Source organism: Sesamum indicum, linkage group LG7 (genome assembly GCF_026168435.1).
Source record: "Sesamum indicum cultivar Baizhima isolate 11 linkage group LG7, ASM2616843v1, whole genome shotgun sequence".
In the NCBI taxonomy this organism is placed as follows: domain Eukaryota; kingdom Viridiplantae; phylum Streptophyta; class Magnoliopsida; order Lamiales; family Pedaliaceae; genus Sesamum; species Sesamum indicum.
In genome coordinates, this window is record NC_142663.1 from 10,602,019 (window position 1) to 10,620,760 (window position 18,742).

General features: G+C 34.2%; 3 protein-coding genes across 4 annotated transcripts; 2 read left to right on the forward strand and 1 right to left on the reverse strand.

Annotated features, from left to right (window-relative positions):
* Positions 1–1,397: 1,397 nt before the first annotated feature.
* On the forward strand, positions 1,398–7,458 carry SPS3F (sucrose phosphate synthase 3F). The gene is made up of 12 exons (XM_011103256.3): positions 1,398–2,016; positions 2,985–3,217; positions 3,548–3,611; positions 3,694–4,383; positions 4,531–4,662; positions 4,749–4,880; positions 4,969–5,145; positions 5,222–5,275; positions 5,357–5,419; positions 5,553–6,488; positions 6,582–6,709; positions 6,925–7,458. The coding sequence occupies exons 1-12, from the start codon at positions 1,735–1,737 to the stop codon at positions 7,205–7,207; spliced, it is 3,174 nt and encodes a 1,057-aa protein (XP_011101558.2). The 5' UTR covers positions 1,398–1,734; the 3' UTR covers positions 7,208–7,458.
* Positions 7,459–8,679: 1,221 nt separating this feature from the next.
* On the forward strand, positions 8,680–11,428 carry CNX7 (co-factor for nitrate, reductase and xanthine dehydrogenase 7). 2 transcript variants are annotated; one of them, XM_011103255.3, is made up of 2 exons: positions 8,680–8,882; positions 10,903–11,428. In XM_011103255.3, exon 2 carries the CDS (start codon positions 10,909–10,911, stop codon positions 11,224–11,226), a length of 318 nt encoding a protein of 105 aa, XP_011101557.1. In that variant the 5' UTR covers positions 8,680–8,882; positions 10,903–10,908; the 3' UTR covers positions 11,227–11,428. The 2 variants fall into 2 exon arrangements, with proteins under 2 accessions (XP_011101557.1, XP_011101556.1); XM_011103254.3 differs by having other exon boundaries at positions 8,682–8,882; positions 10,898–11,428.
* A 545-nt stretch (positions 11,429–11,973) lies between these two features.
* Positions 11,974–15,307, reverse strand: LOC105179609 (vinorine hydroxylase). Its single transcript, XM_011103253.3, has 2 exons — positions 14,322–15,307; positions 11,974–12,902 (listed from the first exon to the last, which is right to left on the reverse strand). Exons 1-2 carry the CDS (start codon positions 15,255–15,257, stop codon positions 12,279–12,281), a joined length of 1,560 nt encoding a protein of 519 aa, XP_011101555.3. The 5' UTR covers positions 15,258–15,307; the 3' UTR covers positions 11,974–12,278.
* Between the last annotated feature and the right edge of the window lie 3,435 nt (positions 15,308–18,742).

The following is an 18,742-nucleotide window of genomic DNA, read 5'->3' on the forward strand; positions in this document are numbered from 1 at the left end:
ATTGAAACATGTGTACTGTACACCTATGAATATATATATATATATATATATAATTAGTGCAGTCTTATTCCATATACATAAATTCACCAGTATATATATTATAAGAATTTAATGCAATTTATTCCATGTGATATTACAAATAAGTAAATTATATTTTTATAAAAAAATAATTATTTTCTTGTATTTTTTTTAAGATAAAGTAATTTATTCACTGTCTAATAAAGTAAGGTAAATTGATTAATTTTAAAAAAACACAGAGGGTAAATTGCTATTTTTTTTCATAAGGAGTAACTTACACATTTACAATATCACAAAGGGTTAAATTGCATATTTTTTTTTATATAAATACAATAGTAAAAAAAAATAAAAACATTAAATTTATATAGTTGTCCTATGACAAAAATATTTGGACTTAATTCCCACTCTTGCTACACCAAAAAAATTGAATAAATCTATTTCCTTGTGATATTTTGTGGAGAAAAATGGTATATTTTATATAATATTTCATCTTCTTAAATCCATCGACATATATTTTCTTTTATAATATAAAAGAAATACTGATTTGACATCAATAATTTTAATTCTTAGTACAAGAATATGATCATAAAATATCTGCCTTTTTTGGGTCTTCGTCTTTATTTAATTTAAAGCAGCTTCATAATTTTGAAATAAGAAATAATTTAATCAACAACAACACCAATTTCTTATAAAATTGTGAAATTTGTTGCTAATTTATATTAACAATAAATTTAGCAAGAAAAATATTACATTTAATAATTTTTAATAATTATATCATTTAATAATTTTTTTTTGTGTATATATTACATTTAATATTTTTTAATATTAGATTTAATTATACAAATCGAGTAAAATATAATTTACCCGCTTTTTATATGTAAAAGAGTAAAAAACTCCCTATTGAAAAGAAAAAAAGCGAAGCAAAATATCCTCTATATATTGGGGGAAAAAACCATTGTTTAAATTACTGGTAGTGAGATAATTTGCTTCATTTTAAAAAATACAAAGATGTAATTTACTAATTTTGTTTATATGAATTTTTTTACCTATTTTTCATATCAAACAAATGTAAATTGCGTTTAATCGTACAGAAATGTTGGATGTTAAGAGAGTGTGTATTTATAATTATAATTTTAAAATATATACTTTTAATTTTGTAAGAACAGAAAATATTTATGTTATTTCACTTTACTTTAGAGTGCATATAATTTTATTTTTTTAATTCTTTAAATTATATTTTTCATATACAAAGTTTAGATGAACAGGGGTGATACGTAGATGACCCATTAAACCCACTTAGATCTGAATGCCACGTGTCAATCAAGGGACCCACATCCAAGTGCCATGTGGTTCTCCCTCCTCACCCCCTCCCATACCAATCTCCCTCTCGCGCTCTCTCTCTCTCTCTTTCTTCTTCAACTTCTCATACTATGATACAACACATACCTCAAATTTCAGCAGACTTGTTTTCATAAATCAGCACTACGTATTCTTCAAAGGAAAAATAAAATTAAAAAAAAAAAAGAAGAAAATGGAAAAAGAAAAATATCCAAAACTTTCTTGCATGTGAATTCCGACCCTTTTGTTTAAAGACATTCACGTTCATTTGCATCGGCTTTTTCTTCTTGAAATTTATTTTGGAGAGAAATTTCTTTCTTGGTTTTTTGTTTCTTGAGGTGAGAGCGGTGGAAGAGAGAGAAAGAGAGAAGAACAGAAATGGCTGCGAATGAGTGGATAAATGGGTATTTGGAGGCGATATTGGATAGTGGGGCGTCAGCCATCGAAGAGAACAAGGCGGGGCCTGGTGTGAACGTGAGGGATAGAGGTCATTTCAATCCCACAAAGTACTTTGTGGAGGAAGTTGTTACAGGGGTTGATGAGAGTGATCTTCACAGGACATGGATCAAGGTCGTCGCTACCAGGAACTCCAGGGAGAGGAGTTCCAGGCTCGAGAACATGTGCTGGCGCATTTGGCATCTCGCCCGCAAGAAGAAGCAGGTCTCTCTCTCTATATATATATGTATGTATGCATATGTATATGTGCTTGTCCGTGTGTTCTCTGTTTTCAGCTGGTGATTCTCAATGGATTCTAAATTTGTGTGTGTGAGCCTTCTCTTTTCTGGTGATTCTTGAGTGGGATTCTTTATCGCAGTACGTAAGTGTATCTTCTCATTTTCCATTCCTTTTGGTTATTTTCAAAGAGTGTGCTTTCTTCAGGTGATTTTTCTTGTGGGGTTCTTGATAGGAATTCGTGTTTGATTCGCGGGTCAGTGGTGGGGAAGGAGGGAATTTTTTCTGCAAGATTTTTGTTGTTTCTTTCTGTTATATCTTTTCTTCAGTGCTTTTTGACTCCTGACTTTGTGTGAATCACAAACAACTGTGGAATATGTTGAATTGATGTAGAATTCTGTGTGGATTAGAGTTGCAAAAAGGTTATTTTGTCAACTACTGTTTGTTCTATTGCAACTTTTTGCTCTCTGAGAATTTTGTGATGATGAATGAATCTGTGGGTGTCAGATAAATTTAGTGTCTATTATCAGAACTGTAAGCTTTTTATGCTTCTCCACAGGGGAATTAACATAATTACTAATAGCCACTTAAGCAAATGACTCCCCAACACGAGGCTGAGATGATCTCACAAATTCTTTATTTTTTATTTATTTTTTATATTGTTTTATGTCAACACTTTTTTTATTATTTGGGCTCCATATATATCAGCGCTGTGAGTTTATGGTTTCATTACAAGTGGTGGATTTTAGTGGTAGTGTTTGATGACTATAGACTCGAACAATATGTGTGCAAGTTTATTGCTACCAACTGAACTATATCGTCCTATGAGCGGAAGATGAGCAATTACTGAAGGGTCGGCATTCTAAATTCTCTTTTGGCATGCATTCATTCTGTTTATTAACTGTTTCCAATTCCTTATCCATGTGCGTGTGGCTTTAATATGTGTATTCTGATAGTTGGAATGGGAGGATTTGCAACGGTTAGCGAACAGGAGGTGGGAACGAGAACAAGGTCGCAAGGATGTGACGGAGGATATGTCAGAAGATCTGTCGGAAGGGGAGAAAGGAGAAGTGTCAGCAGAGGCAGTTTCACTTGACAGCCCCAGGAAAAAGTTCCAGCGCAACAGCTCCAACTTGGAGGTGTGGTCGGACAGTAACACAGAGAAGAAGCTTTATATTATTCTAATTAGGTATAAGACAAATCAGCATAGGTTTCTAAATGCAGTTGATGTTTGCTTGAAGCATCATTGTACCATAAAAAAGATATTTCTGAAGAAGTCGATATACTTTGGAATTAATTATCAGGGTGAGGTATTCACTAGTTGCAACTATAAATTACTTTTTATAGACAGATGATTTTCAGTTCATAAAGTGGCATTGCTGTGACGTCCGTAGTCAATATCCATTTAATAAAGCTCATTTTTTCAGGATGAGGAATAATTGTCGTGTATTTTGACTATGTGTCATTAAGAGGTCATTGTGCCTATAGTTTCTGATAAAAACCATCTCATCTTGATCAGTTTACATGGTCTGGTCCGTGGTGAAAATATGGAGCTTGGTCGGGATTCTGACACTGGTGGTCAGGTAGTATACAATGTGCTCTACGGCATAACATTCCTTACCTCAAGTTGTGTTTGTTAACTTTCTTTCATTTAAAAAATGACAGATTAAATACGTTGTAGAGCTTGCTCGGGCACTTGCTAAGATGCCGGGAGTTTATAGAGTGGATCTGTTCACGAGGCAAGTTTCCTCACCTGAAGTAGATTGGAGTTATGGTGAGCCCACAGAGATGCTTAGCACAGGTGCTGATGATGCTGATCTAGGAGAAAGTAGCGGGGCTTATATTGTAAGAATACCGTTTGGTCCTCGGGATAAGTATCTTAGGAAGGAATTATTGTGGCCTTATATTCAGGAGTTTGTTGATGGAGCATTGGCGCACATTCTTAATATGTCGAAGGCTTTGGGGGAACAAATCGGCGGAGGACAGCCCGTCTGGCCGTATGTCATCCATGGGCATTATGCAGATGCAGGTGATAGTGCTGCTCTCCTATCGGGTGCTTTAAATGTTCCGATGGTTCTAACAGGGCACTCCTTGGGTAGAAACAAGCTAGAACAGCTTCTTAAGCAGGGACGCCAGTCGAAAGAGGATATTAATTCGACATACAGGATTATGAGAAGAATCGAAGCTGAAGAGCTCTCGTTAGATGCAGCGGAGCTGGTAATAACAAGCACTAAGCAGGAGATTGAAGAACAATGGGGACTATATGATGGGTTCGATGTAAAGCTGGAGAAAGTTTTGCGGGCTCGTGGAAGGCGCGGGGTCAATTGTCATGGACGTTTTATGCCTAGGATGGCAGTAAGCATGACCTCTCAGAACAGAAACTGACAATAAGCAAACTGTTATTAAAGTCTCTTTAACAAAGTCAATGCTTGCAAGCTAAAATTTTTTAAGTTCAAATCCGACCCTTTAACTCTCAAATTCGTTATCATAATTATTTGGCAGGTTATTCCTCCGGGGATGGACTTTAGCAATGTCGTAGTTCAAGAAGATAGTGCCGAAGGTGAAGGTGACCTTATGGCACTAACCAATTCCGAGGGGTCATCCCCTAAGGCAGTCCCTGCTATTTGGTCAGAAGTAAGCATCATATCTGCATAACTTACTGTTTACCATCAGAATGATACACATTATCTACGTTACAAGTTGTTAAGTTGTTTGGTTAGGTAATGCGGTTCTTGACAAATCCACACAAACCGATGATTCTGGCATTGTCACGACCTGATCCAAAAAAGAATATAACAACTCTGTTGAAAGCCTTTGGAGAATGCCGCCCATTAAGAGAGCTTGCTAATCTTGTATGTTAGCCAACATAAGCAACTACATGGACATTAACGGGCAAAAGTTTTTGAAGATTCATATATCTAAATTTATGATTTTATGCAGACTCTTATAATGGGGAACAGGGATGATATAGATGAGATGTCTGGAGGAAATGCTAGTGTTCTTATTACTGTATTAAAGCTAATCGACAAGTATGACCTCTATGGGCTAGTGGCTTTCCCTAAACATCACAAGCAAAGCGATGTTCCAGAAATATACCGCCTGGCTGGAAAGACAAAGGTTTATTTAATTCTTGGCCGAGAATTCTACGAATTTCCTCTGAAACCCTCTTGTAAATTGTTGTAAATATTTGCAGGGAGTCTTCATAAATCCAGCTTTCATTGAGCCCTTTGGACTTACGCTAATTGAGGTTTGTTTCAGTCGTACTGCTTTTACTTTGCTTCACCGTCAGATGGGGACAATCATTGAACTCTTGACTTTGTAATTATAGGCTGCTGCTCATGGACTCCCAATGGTGGCAACTAAGAATGGTGGGCCGGTGGATATTCATCGGGTAAATATGGCTCACAGATGATACTATTTATGTTATAATCAGCTTGATGTTAGAAAGATAAGTCGAAAATGATGGAAAAATTTACTTTTCCTTGGATCAGTTAATAATGCATCATATTTCTTATGTGATACAGGCACTGAATAACGGTCTGCTTGTGGATCCTCATGATCAGCAGTCAATTGCCGATGCACTTCTTAAGTTAGTCTCAGAAAAGAACTTGTGGAACGAGTGCAGAAGGAATGGCTTGAGAAACATTCATCTTTTTTCATGGCCGGAACACTGCCGAACATACTTGACCAGGGTTGCAGCCTGTCGGATGAGGCACCCGCAATGGAAAACCGACACGCCAGCAGACGAGCTGGCTGCAGATGAGTCCCTGAATGATTCACTTAAAGATGTATTAGATATGTCGTTGAGGCTATCCATTGACGGTGAGAGAACATCATTAAACGAAACGCTCGATGCGGCTGCTGCTGGTAATAACTCTGAAGTGCAAGACCAAGTTAAACGTGTTATGAGCAAAATGAAGAGATCGGAATCGGGGGCACGGGATTCTGATTCTGACAAGAAATTGACTGATACGCCGAGCAAGTACCCGATGTTGAGAAAGCGACGTAAACTGATTGTTATAGCACTTGATTGCTATGACGACAAAGGAGTTCCTGAAAAGAAGATGATTCAATTTATCCAAGAGATCTCCAAGGCAATTAGGTCAGATCAACAAATTGCAAGACATTCAGGATTTGCCTTATCAACCGCTATGCCGATGCCGGAACTGATTGAGTTCTTGAAGTCAGGGAATATTAAAGTAAATGACTTTGATGCATTAATTTGTAGCAGTGGTAGTGAATTATATTACCCTGGGGAAGACGGAAAGCTTTGCCCTGATCCGGACTATGCGTCACATATCGATTACCGGTGGGGTTTGGATGGTCTGAAAAAGACCATTTGGAAGCTAATGAATACACCAGAAGGCGGAAAATTCGGACAATCTTCAAATGCTATTGAAGAAGATGTAAAATCAAGCAACTCCCATTGCCTGTCGTACTTAATAAAGGATCTCAGTAAGGTTGGTAAAGCTCTATGAAACAGGAATTCTCATTGAACAAATATGACGCTTGTGGTTGGATCATATTTAAGTTTGATTACGTCTGACTTGCAGGCCAAAAGGGTGGATGATATGAGGCAAAAGCTTAGGATGAGGGGCCTTCGTTGCCATTTAATGTATTGCCGAAATTCTACAAGAATGCAAGTTATTCCTCTCCTTGCATCTCGCTCACAGGCTCTCAGGTAACACACAACTGCTGCAAATATTGATAGTCTTGCCCAACTTATAAGGCAAATTAGAACAAGAAGATTATTCTCGATTATGCATATTAGTTCGAAAATGTCCGTTTCTTCTTCATCCTGGCAAACCTCTGTAATTGGGTAGAAAAGGTTTACTTATTGCATTCATGAGCAGAGCAAAGTACAGTGATTGTTTTTTTCTGAATTCTGATTAACAGGTATCTTTTTGTTCGTTGGCGATTGAACGTGGCTAATATGTATGTAATTCTCGGAGAAACTGGTGATACGGATTATGAGGAAATGATTTCTGGCACGCACAAGACCCTCATCATGAAAGGCACTGTCATGAAGGGCTCGGAAGAGTTGCTCAGACCAACCGGTAGCTGTCTAAGAGACGACATAGTTCCGCGGGATAGCCCACTCGTCGCCTACACGAAAGAAGGGTCGAAAGCAGAAGACATAATTAACACAGTAAGGCATCTCTCCGCAGCAGGAATGTGAGATACACCGCTTCCTCCTTGGTGCAAATACTATAGCAGTCCTTTTTTATTTTCTTTCCCGGCTGCGTATACGCTAAAGAAATAATTTTGTGATAGGCAGATTTTCAACATGGTTTTTTCGCAGATATATATAGCTACATAGAGGACTCTCTGACTATGGGTGACCTGTATTGTTGTTGATTGTCATTGAAATAAGTTTGCTCCATATTATACGTTCAGAGTTGTATGGAATGGAGAGAATTTGCTCCATAATCTCAGTTCTGATTGACATTCTCTAGAAGAAAAAAGCTCTGAGGATAGATGAAAATTTTATGTATGTATTGGTTTATGCAGATGTAGAGCTTGTGTGGGCGTACTTGGTTTGTGTTTTCATTTTCAGTTTTGAGTTTTTGAAAAGGTGATGACACTCAATATATTTATTTATATGTAACCTCATTGGATATGATACATTTATACTCTTTTCGAAAATTCATTGTTTACGCGTGAGTCCTTTCATTATGGTTGCATGAATAGTGCTGACTTTAGCACAAAAAAAAAAAAAAATTGAATTTACCTCTTATATAACATTTTCATGTACTAATTTTATATTTATAAGACGAAAATGTAATAATGTTAGTCCATATATACATATCACATTTATCCCTTTATTAATACATAAACATACATGAAAATGCTAAATGAAGGGTAAAGTGTAATTTTATATTTCCAGACATTTAATTTTTTTTTTTTTTGTCAACTTATCATCTCAAGTTTATAAAATTTTATACTTGCCATTTATAACTATTTTTTAATAAAATTTTTGGTAGAAAAAATAAGATACAGTGCACATGTGATATTAAGGGTTATGTGATGTGATATTTTTCACATATGCACAATATGTGATATTTTTTCAACAGAAAAATTAATAAGAAAATGATCATATATGATAAAGTACAAATTTAACAAAGTTGAGACGAAAAAAAAAAAATTGATGACAAATGTAAAAATGAATATAATAAGAATGGAAAAATATAATTTAGCCATTTTTTTATAACATGCAAATTCTATTCAGTCAAATCCAGGCATCATTAATGTCCCAATAATTTGTATAAACAAAATTGTATGTAGTAAAACTGATAATCATAACAACACAACTATTAACCATTCAAAAAGAAAATTATATTTAATCTTTTATGTTCCTGCTGAACATCAAAAGTTGTTTTTTTAATATTTCTATGTTTTAGTTAAAACATATTATTAAAGTATATGGCTTTTTCCATTATTTTTAATTTAATAATACAATATTTCATTCATTTATTTAGATAGAATTTCACGAGCTACAGTCTACAGGGTGGAGTATCTTGCTTGTTTGACTCCATAGTTTATGGGTCAAAAGTGCAATATATCTTATTATACGGGACTAAAAATAAAAAATAAATAACAAGTGGACCCTGAAGTGCAACTTGCAAAATAAAATGATTTTCTCTGCAGCAATAAAGGGTTTTTTTTGGGGGATTTAGTTGGTTTCTAGTTTGTACATACATGTACAATTCCCCCAATTTCCCTTACCCAAATCCCTAATCTTCTCTTGCCATAGAAATCCAGCCAAAGACCACCAACAGTCGCTGCCGTCGCCTGATTCCCTACCTTCCCCCTTCTCCCTCTCCTTCGATTTCTCGCCTCACTCTCCCGCACATGTAAGTTCTGCTTTCTTTTGAATTTTGAATGAAAAAGAAAAGGATTATTTAGGGATAGATAGAAATTAGTTTACAGTAATATGCCCATCCATTTTAATTTTTCTGAATTATGTTGGTTTTTAGGAAATTATTGTTGATTTCATGAATTCTGGAGGAAATAAACGTTTTTATGAAGTATTAGGAATGTTGAGAATTTTGTTATTTTTTGCCTTCTATTTTTGGAACTTTGATTTTGTTTATTTTTTATGAATTTTGTTACTGTTAATTGTTAGCATGTTAATTTATATGAATTTTTCTGATTATGAATTTTTATTTCTACTTATTATGAGTTAACCTAGTTTAGTGAAATTAGTTTCAAACACTTTGACTTTAGGATTAAGTAATTTATGATTGGACTAATTAATAGTAGTTACTTAAAAACTAATCAAATTGATAATTACTTAATCCACAATACATTGAACTAAAAGTAAAGAAATGAGCATAATTAGTCTAAAAATACTCAAACAAAGTTTATTTTCATAAACTCGCATTTTTTAAGTAAAAAAATATAATGTTACACAAGAAGTGGGTTTGGATAATTGCAAATTTGGACATGAAAGAAACTGATCAGTTTTTCGAATCAGTCATTTTGGAGATGAAGAAAAATAAAGGATTCTTGGGAAATAGAAATTACTTTTTTTATTCCAGAGCCTAAGTTTCGTTGAATGATTTCTTACCTTTGTTTTTACCTGTGTGCGCGTGTTTCATTTGGTTTTTCCCTTTTGTCTTTTTTCCTTTATGTCAAGGGAAATTCCATCTCAATTTACTGGAAATTGACATTCAAAATGCCTCTTATGGAAATGTAATATTCAGGGATTTGATGAAAAGCTGATAGCTGAGAAACCATTGTTCTTTCTTCATTTATTCTTCAACAGCTATGTGCTGCAATCAATTCTTATGGATTGAGTTGAACTGACCAAAATGCTGTTGCAGATTAAAAATTATAATTATTTAGTTTTTTAAAAAAAATTATTTTTTTTATGACTAAATGGATAATCTTTTCATAATTTTTAAAAAATTTTCATCTATCCCAGTTGATTTTTTATAAGTTTTTATTTTAAAAAATAAAAAAATATAGTAAGGACAAAGTTGGCAGTTTCATACCTCCATCCAAGGATTACATAAAATCAGGGGGTATTTGTAATTTTTCAAACAATAAGGGGATTCGTAATTATGCCAAATCTCAGGGGAGGTGGTTGTAATTACCCTAGATATAATTTTATATGGCAATGAGTTTGTTTATTTTGTTGCTGTTATTTTGAAAAATTCCACTCAACTGATCATCTTTCTAGTGCAGAAGAATGTAATTATGCTGTCAAGTTTTAGCTGTTATTTATCTTGAAATTTTGACCTTTGAACTCGTCATATAGCATCAACCAACTAGTTAAGGATGGCGGGACATGTTCCTCTTCTGGTGGCTATAGATTTGCCTCACTATTGTTCTGAATAAATGTCCCAAATTTTGTATGTTCTTAAAGCTAACCATATTGATTCCCATAGTTCACTTATTGAGACTTTCTTGCTCTTCATGTGGTTATTGTTCGATTTCAAACTGAATGGTTAACCCATTTCAGTTTGCATTTTACCATGATATTTGCTTCTATAGTGGTGTGGAGGTATGTGTTTCTCCTGTTTTTCTTTTCTCCTAAAAGTGTGTCATACTCCTATTAAACCTGCACCTTGTGATAATTGGTGACTTTTCTCTTTCCTCCACGATATCCTTTAGACATGGCTTTACTTTTGATGATTCCTCTACCAAATTATTTGATATCAAACTTAACCAAATTTTTTTTTTCTAAATCCCCCCTTAGCCACTTTTGTATGTACCACCTGGCATCATTGTTGTCCCATCTTTCGTAGTCTTTTAAATCATGTTAACAGTCGCAACCCTTTCTTTCCAACAAAACTGTAATTCATAGAGAATTATCCTGCAAAAGATTGCCCCTGGGAAGTAATATACGGTTGGTATTTGGCAGGGTAGACTAGAATGTACACTGAGGAGCGTTCAGATATATCTGGAAAGATGGACAATAGAAAGGAGGAAAAGGAAGACATATCTGTTCAAATAAAGGTCTTGTTCTTTGCTCGAGCAAGAGATCTAACTGGAATGACAGACACGATGTTGGAAGTTTCACCAGGTACTACTGCTCATGATTGCTTGAATAAGCTTATTATCAAATTTCCAGGCCTTGAAGAGATCCGTAACTGTATGGTACTTGCTCTAAATGAGGAATACACCCCGGAGTCAGCTGTTGTTAAAGATAGAGATGAATTGGCTATCATACCTCCTATAAGCGGAGGGTAATACACTTCTAACCATGTTTAAGTAATCGAAATGTGAAAACATTGGGTGATCTTTATTTTCTTGAATACTTTTTTGAGCAATCCTGCAAGTGTATTATAGATAACAAATAAAATCTGCAATGAGACATGTGCCCAAGTGATGAAGTAAAATGCTGTACCAACAGATTTGAAAATCAAGAATATTTCGTGGATTCTATATCTTACATTTTTTGTACAGTTTTTGTCTACTCTTTACCAAAATGTATCTTATTCAAGAAAGGGATAATTACATTTATACCCTTGACCAATAATTTATTTACACAAATCATTGTCGTCCTTTCCAAAATTATACATACATCCATCCATCAGAAACTTCAACATCATTTACATAAACCATCCTTATGTACATAGATGGTTTGTGTACATAGATCTTGGAGTTAAATGTAATTATCCCTTCAAGGAAAAATCATCAAACTTGTGCTGATGGTACTTATCAAGGGAATTAAGTGCATAAATGCAAATGAAGGGGGTACTCTTTCAGCTTGTGTTTATGCTAACTGGCCCTGCAAATTGTATACATGTTGCTGCAATGTACTGATTGTCCAGGTTTCACTCACACTTTGATCTTCTTTTCAAGCCTTGTAAGCCAATTGATTTATATTTGTGATGGAGTAAAACATCATCCCTTGATACGAGGACCAACATGTCATACCAGTAATGCTTGCTACAATGGGGCATGCATGACATGACTTTTGGATACACAGCCAAAGAAAAGAAAAACTTTTAATATTGAAGGAAGAAGGAAACTAATACATACAGGGGTTCTAGGATCACTACATTTGATGAAACAAAATAAAATTTAACGGTATAAAACGACGTATACAAGTCACATGCAAATCAAAACTTCCAAAACAAGATCAGAAGCCATCATATATAACTAGTACTTGTATTATTAATCGAAGCATAGATCATAGCTCCCATTACATACTAGATCTGGTCAAATTCATGCATAAACAAGAGTATTTCCAAGCTTCATGGAAAATCTCATATTCCCGATGATCTCCTGGAAAATCTTTATTCGTAGAGCTGAGAAGGCAGTCTAGGAGTAACGAGAACTTCCAATGGATTTTTCCTGGGCATAGTAATCCCAATCCCTTCAGCCATGTCAACTGCCTCGTTTCCCTCCGTGGCAAAATCAAAACCCTGTATCAGACGGGCAACCGTCAAGCTAGTCACTTGCATCGCAAATGTGGTTCCGGGGCAGGATCTCCTTCCCGTCCCGAAGGGAATGTACTCATATTGCTGCCCCATGACATCTACTTGTGTATGGCCCGTCAAGAACCTCTCCGGCATAAACCTGTTGGGCTCCGGCCAGAACCGAGCATCGTGGTGCAGCTTCCATATATTAACAAACAAGAGGGTTCCCTTGGGAATGAGATAGTTGCTGAGGTGGCAGTCCTCGACGGCCTGGTGCGGTATTGATAAGGGGAGAGGAGGGTAGAGGCGTAGGGATTCTTTGATAATTGCCTGGAGATAGGGTAAGTTGTTGATGTCGGATTCTTGGACCCATCTCTGGTTGCCAACTTTGTCATCGATCTCTTGGCGGGCAAGATTCATGGCATGCTTGTTGTTGACTAGGAGGGAGAGGACCCATGTCAGGTGGACAGATGTTGTGTCGAAGCCCCCTAAGATGACATTCTGCGTTATTCATATTTTAGCAAACAGATATTATCATCAGGGAAACTTTACATGCAAAATGATGAAGCGATCGTGAGAGGACAAATATTCATCAAAAACACTTTAATGATGATATTTACTATATATATATATATATATATAAATAATATGGGAAAGTTTGCAATTTCAGTCCTATAAATACAATGGTATTAATTTTGGTCATGTTCGAATTTATTTTGATATTTTTATCCTATAATTTTACAAATACAGCAAATTAAGAACAAAAATAGTTGAAAAATACACCTAACCAGCTTAATAAAATGAATTTTTCCGATCATTTTAACAAATTTCGACCCACATTTTAGCCATTCAACCACATGTGATAGTTTCGTCTGGAATCATAGATATAAAACTGTGAAGAAATCAGACCGTAGCTTTGTTAATGCACACGGAGAAAGATACAAAAGTCTACACAGCTTGTGATAGTTTTCGTTCCACGTAATGCTTCTTCCTATTCTATGGCCACGAAAAAGTAAAAACTAGGTGGTCCAAAGGTTGCAAGTCGACTTTATTGTAGATCAATTGAATTCAAAATTTTAAACTATATATATAGACAATGAATAATATCTAGGGATAGGTATATTTATATAAATTATTCATGTCTTTTGCGTAATTAGAAAATTCACTCTAACTAGCAATAAAAAAATAGGAGTAATTTGTGTAAATGTTCTCGACATTTTTTAGGGTGTGTGTAATTTTTCAAAATGTAAGGATGGTTTATGTAAATAATATTGATGTTTTTTATAAATGTATGTGTAATTTGAAAAGTATGGATAGTTTATATAAATAGACTATAAAAAGATTAAAAAATGAAATATCTTTACATATATATATATCATGGAACTAATATTTACATGTCACCACTTTACATTCATTTTTCAATCCCAAAATTATCAATTTTGATCTTGTAAGTATTTGAGGTGGCAATTAGTGGATTCTCTGTCATATAATTTTAAAAATTTCGCACATTAAGGACACAAAAAAGCGAAAGTACTCGTCAAAATGGCCTAAAAAATACACCCAATTAAGCTCGGCAAGCATATTTTTTAAGCCATTTCAGCAAATTTCGATATTACTTTTGTCGGTGAATCTCCAAAAAATTTTAAAATTACTTTACAAAATTCTCGAATGAATCCATACAAAGCTAAAATTGCTAACCCGCTCCTTACAAGACCAAAATTTGGAGGCTAGCTAAAGAATAGAGTTGGAGAAGTAAAATTGTAAACTGCGTCATTTAGGGATCAAAAGCTAGTAAATTGGATCAATTTAAAGACCATAAACGTTGGTAGTTATCCCTGATTATACCTACTTTATCATCATGCAATTGATAAGTATAAATTGCCACCTAAAATAAAATTGAAATATTCGTATAAAACTCACCAGAACAGTTGCTTTTATAATTGTTAGCTTGGGAATGGCGAACTTGTCATCAATGGTGGAAAGCATCGCATCAATGAAGTCTTGCTCCTCTGTGCAGCCTTCCCCTTTCCCTCTTCTCTTCATGTGTTCTTCAACCCACTTCTCAATGATGACGTCCAGTTCCTTGGAAACCCTTTTCATGCTCTTGATATGCCCCTTTGGGTCTATCCATCTCAAAAATGGAATTGGGATCACATCAGACGGCACAAACTCCCCCGACAGCACTGTGAACTCTCTGATGAGCTTCCTGAAACTCTCCACCTCCGCCGCGCCCTTTCCATACCGTTTCCCGGCTATCGTCTTCACTATTATGTTTAGTGTCATCTTCTCCACCCAGCTACTCATCACTACTTTTGAGGGCAGTGGTTGCTGCCCTCTTGTTTTAGTCGTCGTCTCCAGATATAGCTCTCCGATGCTCGTTGCAATCTCCGTCACTCGCAGATTCCTCATCGCCTCAAGCCTCCGGGCCGACAGCACTTCCGAGGAGACCAGCTTCCGCATCTCACGCCAGTACGGGCCGTTGCTGAACCCGAACGATGCATGGTCATACACGAGATGCTCGCCGGCACTAGTTATAGGCCTGTTGGCGAAGGATTTGTCGTTTCTGGTGAAGCACTCGAAGACGGCCTCCCGGCTGCTGACGACGACCGCTCGTTGCGCGCCGAACCAGAGAGTGAAGACGGGGCCATACTTGTCAGCAAGCTCGGCAAGAGTGTGAGCAATATTCAACTCGGGGTCGAGGAGATGGAGGTGGCCTATGATAGGCCAAGCACCGGACGGCTGTGGCGGAGACTGAGCGCCCTTCCGAGGGTATCTTCTCCACAGATTGTAGAGCAAGACTATGATGAATAGGAGTGCAGAAAGGGTTGCTCCCATATCTGCTCCAAAGACTGCCATTTTGATGAGAAGAGGCTGCTGCAATGGCAATTGGCAAGGTATTAAAGACATGCCCTTGTATTTATGTACAACCCAATGACTGACGTGGTTCCATATACTTCCACTCAATTTACTTGTAAACTGAATCAGCAATAATGCAGTTAAATGCTACAATATAACTTACGACTGACACTTCTATTTCTGTGTACAACTCAGAATAATAATTTAAATACTACATTTAATCCAATCTTTTTTTTTAAAAAAAGGCCAATTTCACATGTGCTCAACATATATATTTTTTTTATAGAAATTTGACCAAATGTTTTAGTTTTTTTCCCCACATTATTGTCCTCAATTGCAAATTTAATTTAAAATTAAAGTTTGAAACATTTGGAAGTTTTATATTTTTTATTTTTGGAAGGAACAAAAGGTAGTAGTTCCCTAGAAATGAACCATACCAAACAAATGGCAACGAATGCTATCAGCTATGGCCTATGAGCCCAAGCTAACATACATTCTATGCCTCTCAACATTTATTGTTGCCTAAATTTTAAAAATAATTATTATTAATTACGATTACGTAAAATCCAAATTAAAAAGTTAATTTTTCCACTATAGAAAAAATTATTGCCACAGCAAATGACTATGGTAAAATAATTCATTATGGGTTTTACTCATAACAAATGATTTAGTCACTTTCATAAAAATCACGCGGACTACCATTATGCTGATGTGATTAATGTCTAGCTGCTATGAATATATATTATTAATTATGATAATCGATTATTATAAAATATTATATTTCCTGTAGTAATTTCTATACGCACTGATAAAATTGTATATTAATTATAATAATTAATTATTATTAAATATTATATTTTTTATAGTAATTTCTGTATGCACTGATAGAATTGTATACTAATTATGATAATTAATTATTATTTAATATTATATTTTTTATAGTAATTTCCGTATGCACTGGTAGAATTGTATAGTAATTATGATAATTAATTATTATTAAATATCATATTTCTTGTAATAATTTCTGTACACAGTGACAAAATTGTATATTAATTATGATAATTAATTATAATTAAATATTATATTTCTTGTAAAGTAATTTCCGTACACACTGACAAACTGTATTTTTAGTCGTAAGGATGGAGAGGTGACATTTTCAAGGCAACCACATTATGGAGTGACAAAAAGTCCCTCAAACAATTGTTAAAGTGAGGAACTTTCCAAATTGGATGTTGAAATGATAGCACCCAGTCCAGCTCGACCATTTTTTCGAACTCGAACTCGACAATGTATTCTCTCGAGCTCCAGTTTTTGAGCTTGCCAGCTCGAGCTCGATTTACCCTGTTTTGATTTATGAGTTTGATATTATTATTATTATTATTTTAAATCATGATATAGAATCAAAAAAATTTACATAGATATAGTTAATTATGTTCACAATCTGTAAAATTTATATATTTATAAATGTTAGTATAACATTGATGTAACTATTGTCTTACATTGTTGAATAAAATGAGTTAATCGGACCATGAAAATTCATATCAAACCGTTAGATATGATCAAACTTACAGAAAAATACTTTTGGTAAAGTTTTAGAGTTATTGGATATACGGATGTCGAGATATCGTACTCAAAACATAAGAGTAATCATTCAAGACGGTGTATCATTGAATCAGATCATGTGATTTTAAATCATACCGTCTGATATGATCTAATGGACACTATCTTGTATATATTTAAATTTCGTATGAATCAGGTGGTCGAATTTTAAGATTTCGTACTTATTGATTAAATTTTTTAATTTCATTATATATATAAAAAAATAATAATTAGAAATTGTTCAACCATCATCACCATCATCATCATCATTCTTCTTCTTCTTCTTATTATTATTATTAGATTAATTCATAGAAATTACTAAATTTTGACATAAATTTATAAATAATAAAAAATCATAAGAGGATTACTTGTCAATTTAAAAAATGTATAATGTAATACAAATATATATTAAAATATAACATAAAGATATTATAATAATTTTAATTATAAAAAATATTATAATTTACTAAGTTGTTGATTAAATTTATTTTTATATAAAGATCAAATGTATAAATAAAGTACCATAATTTATTATTATCCAAAATAAAATATATGATATTGATTAATAATTATAATATATGATCAATTTAGATTATAAAACTGATCAAATATTAAATATAAAATTAAATATATAAAGAATTAAAAAATAAAAAATATTCACCAGGCTCGCGAGCTGGTGAACACCTAAAACTGAGCTTGAGCTCGAACTCAAAATTGAGCCGGTTCGACTCATCTACCACCCCTAGATAACTCCAACACCTATCAGCTTTTATGTCGCAAAAATCAAAAAGCAAAATGAAATTTCAACTCTTAAAAAAAGTATCAAATAGGTCCGTTTTACTCTTAGTCCAAATTGCCATAGAAATATAATAGATTTAAAGATCAAAATATTGGTGTGCATTTTAATTTAGTAAGTACATTGCAAAATTATGAATATAATGTAAAAAAAAAATGGTAAATAGTAAATATAAAAGAAATTAATATAACATAATAAATATTAATAATAATACACTGTAATAAAAATATGAGAAGTAGTTATAGCAAGAACCGCTTGTGAAAATTCATAACACCACTCAAATTATATTTATACATAAATGAATATAATTACGAGTCATTGAATACTCATATAGGCTCTGAAGGTGATCGCTCCTGCTATTCATCATGAATATCATTATTCCACAGTAGGACAAAATAGTAATAACGTTGTGTCACTTAGCTCCATAGTACTCTTAAACCCTACTCGTACCGTATTCATTTGTCTATAGATCAACGAATATATTTTACTCAAATTCATCGTAATTATGTCAAAATTCAAGGGAGGTCTTTGTAATTTGCCCTATTCTTTATTGAGTATTTCTATAAATTTTACTTCTGAATATATAGACGAGATAGTTGTAATTACAATTATAACTTTGAACGAGTATATTTATAATTTTAGAAATAACATGAAACGTTTGAGTAATGTAACTTAAATTCATAATAAGAAACTGGGTGGCATCACATCACAATAAGGCCCGTGCAGAGTACGAGGGTCCATGTCCACAGCTGGCTGTATCAATATGATAACCTGTTCACCATCAAATCCTACAGCAGGTTACCATTAGCCTCTCAATTCAACAACCTCCTCCCCATTTGGTAGGTACATTACTTCGAATTTAGCTGGCATAACTGACATTCAATTAAATGTCATAAATGGGTGGCTTCAATTTAAATCGGTTTATTTTCTAATAAATCGGGTTCGAAAATGAGTTCAAATGGGTTCGAAATCTCAGTTCAATTTCATTGTATAAAATGAACACACCTAAGGAACGATAATTTACTACTTACCAGAACTAGAGTGCTATTATGCTTTATTTATAAGAAAATAAAAATAAATTGAAGCCAAA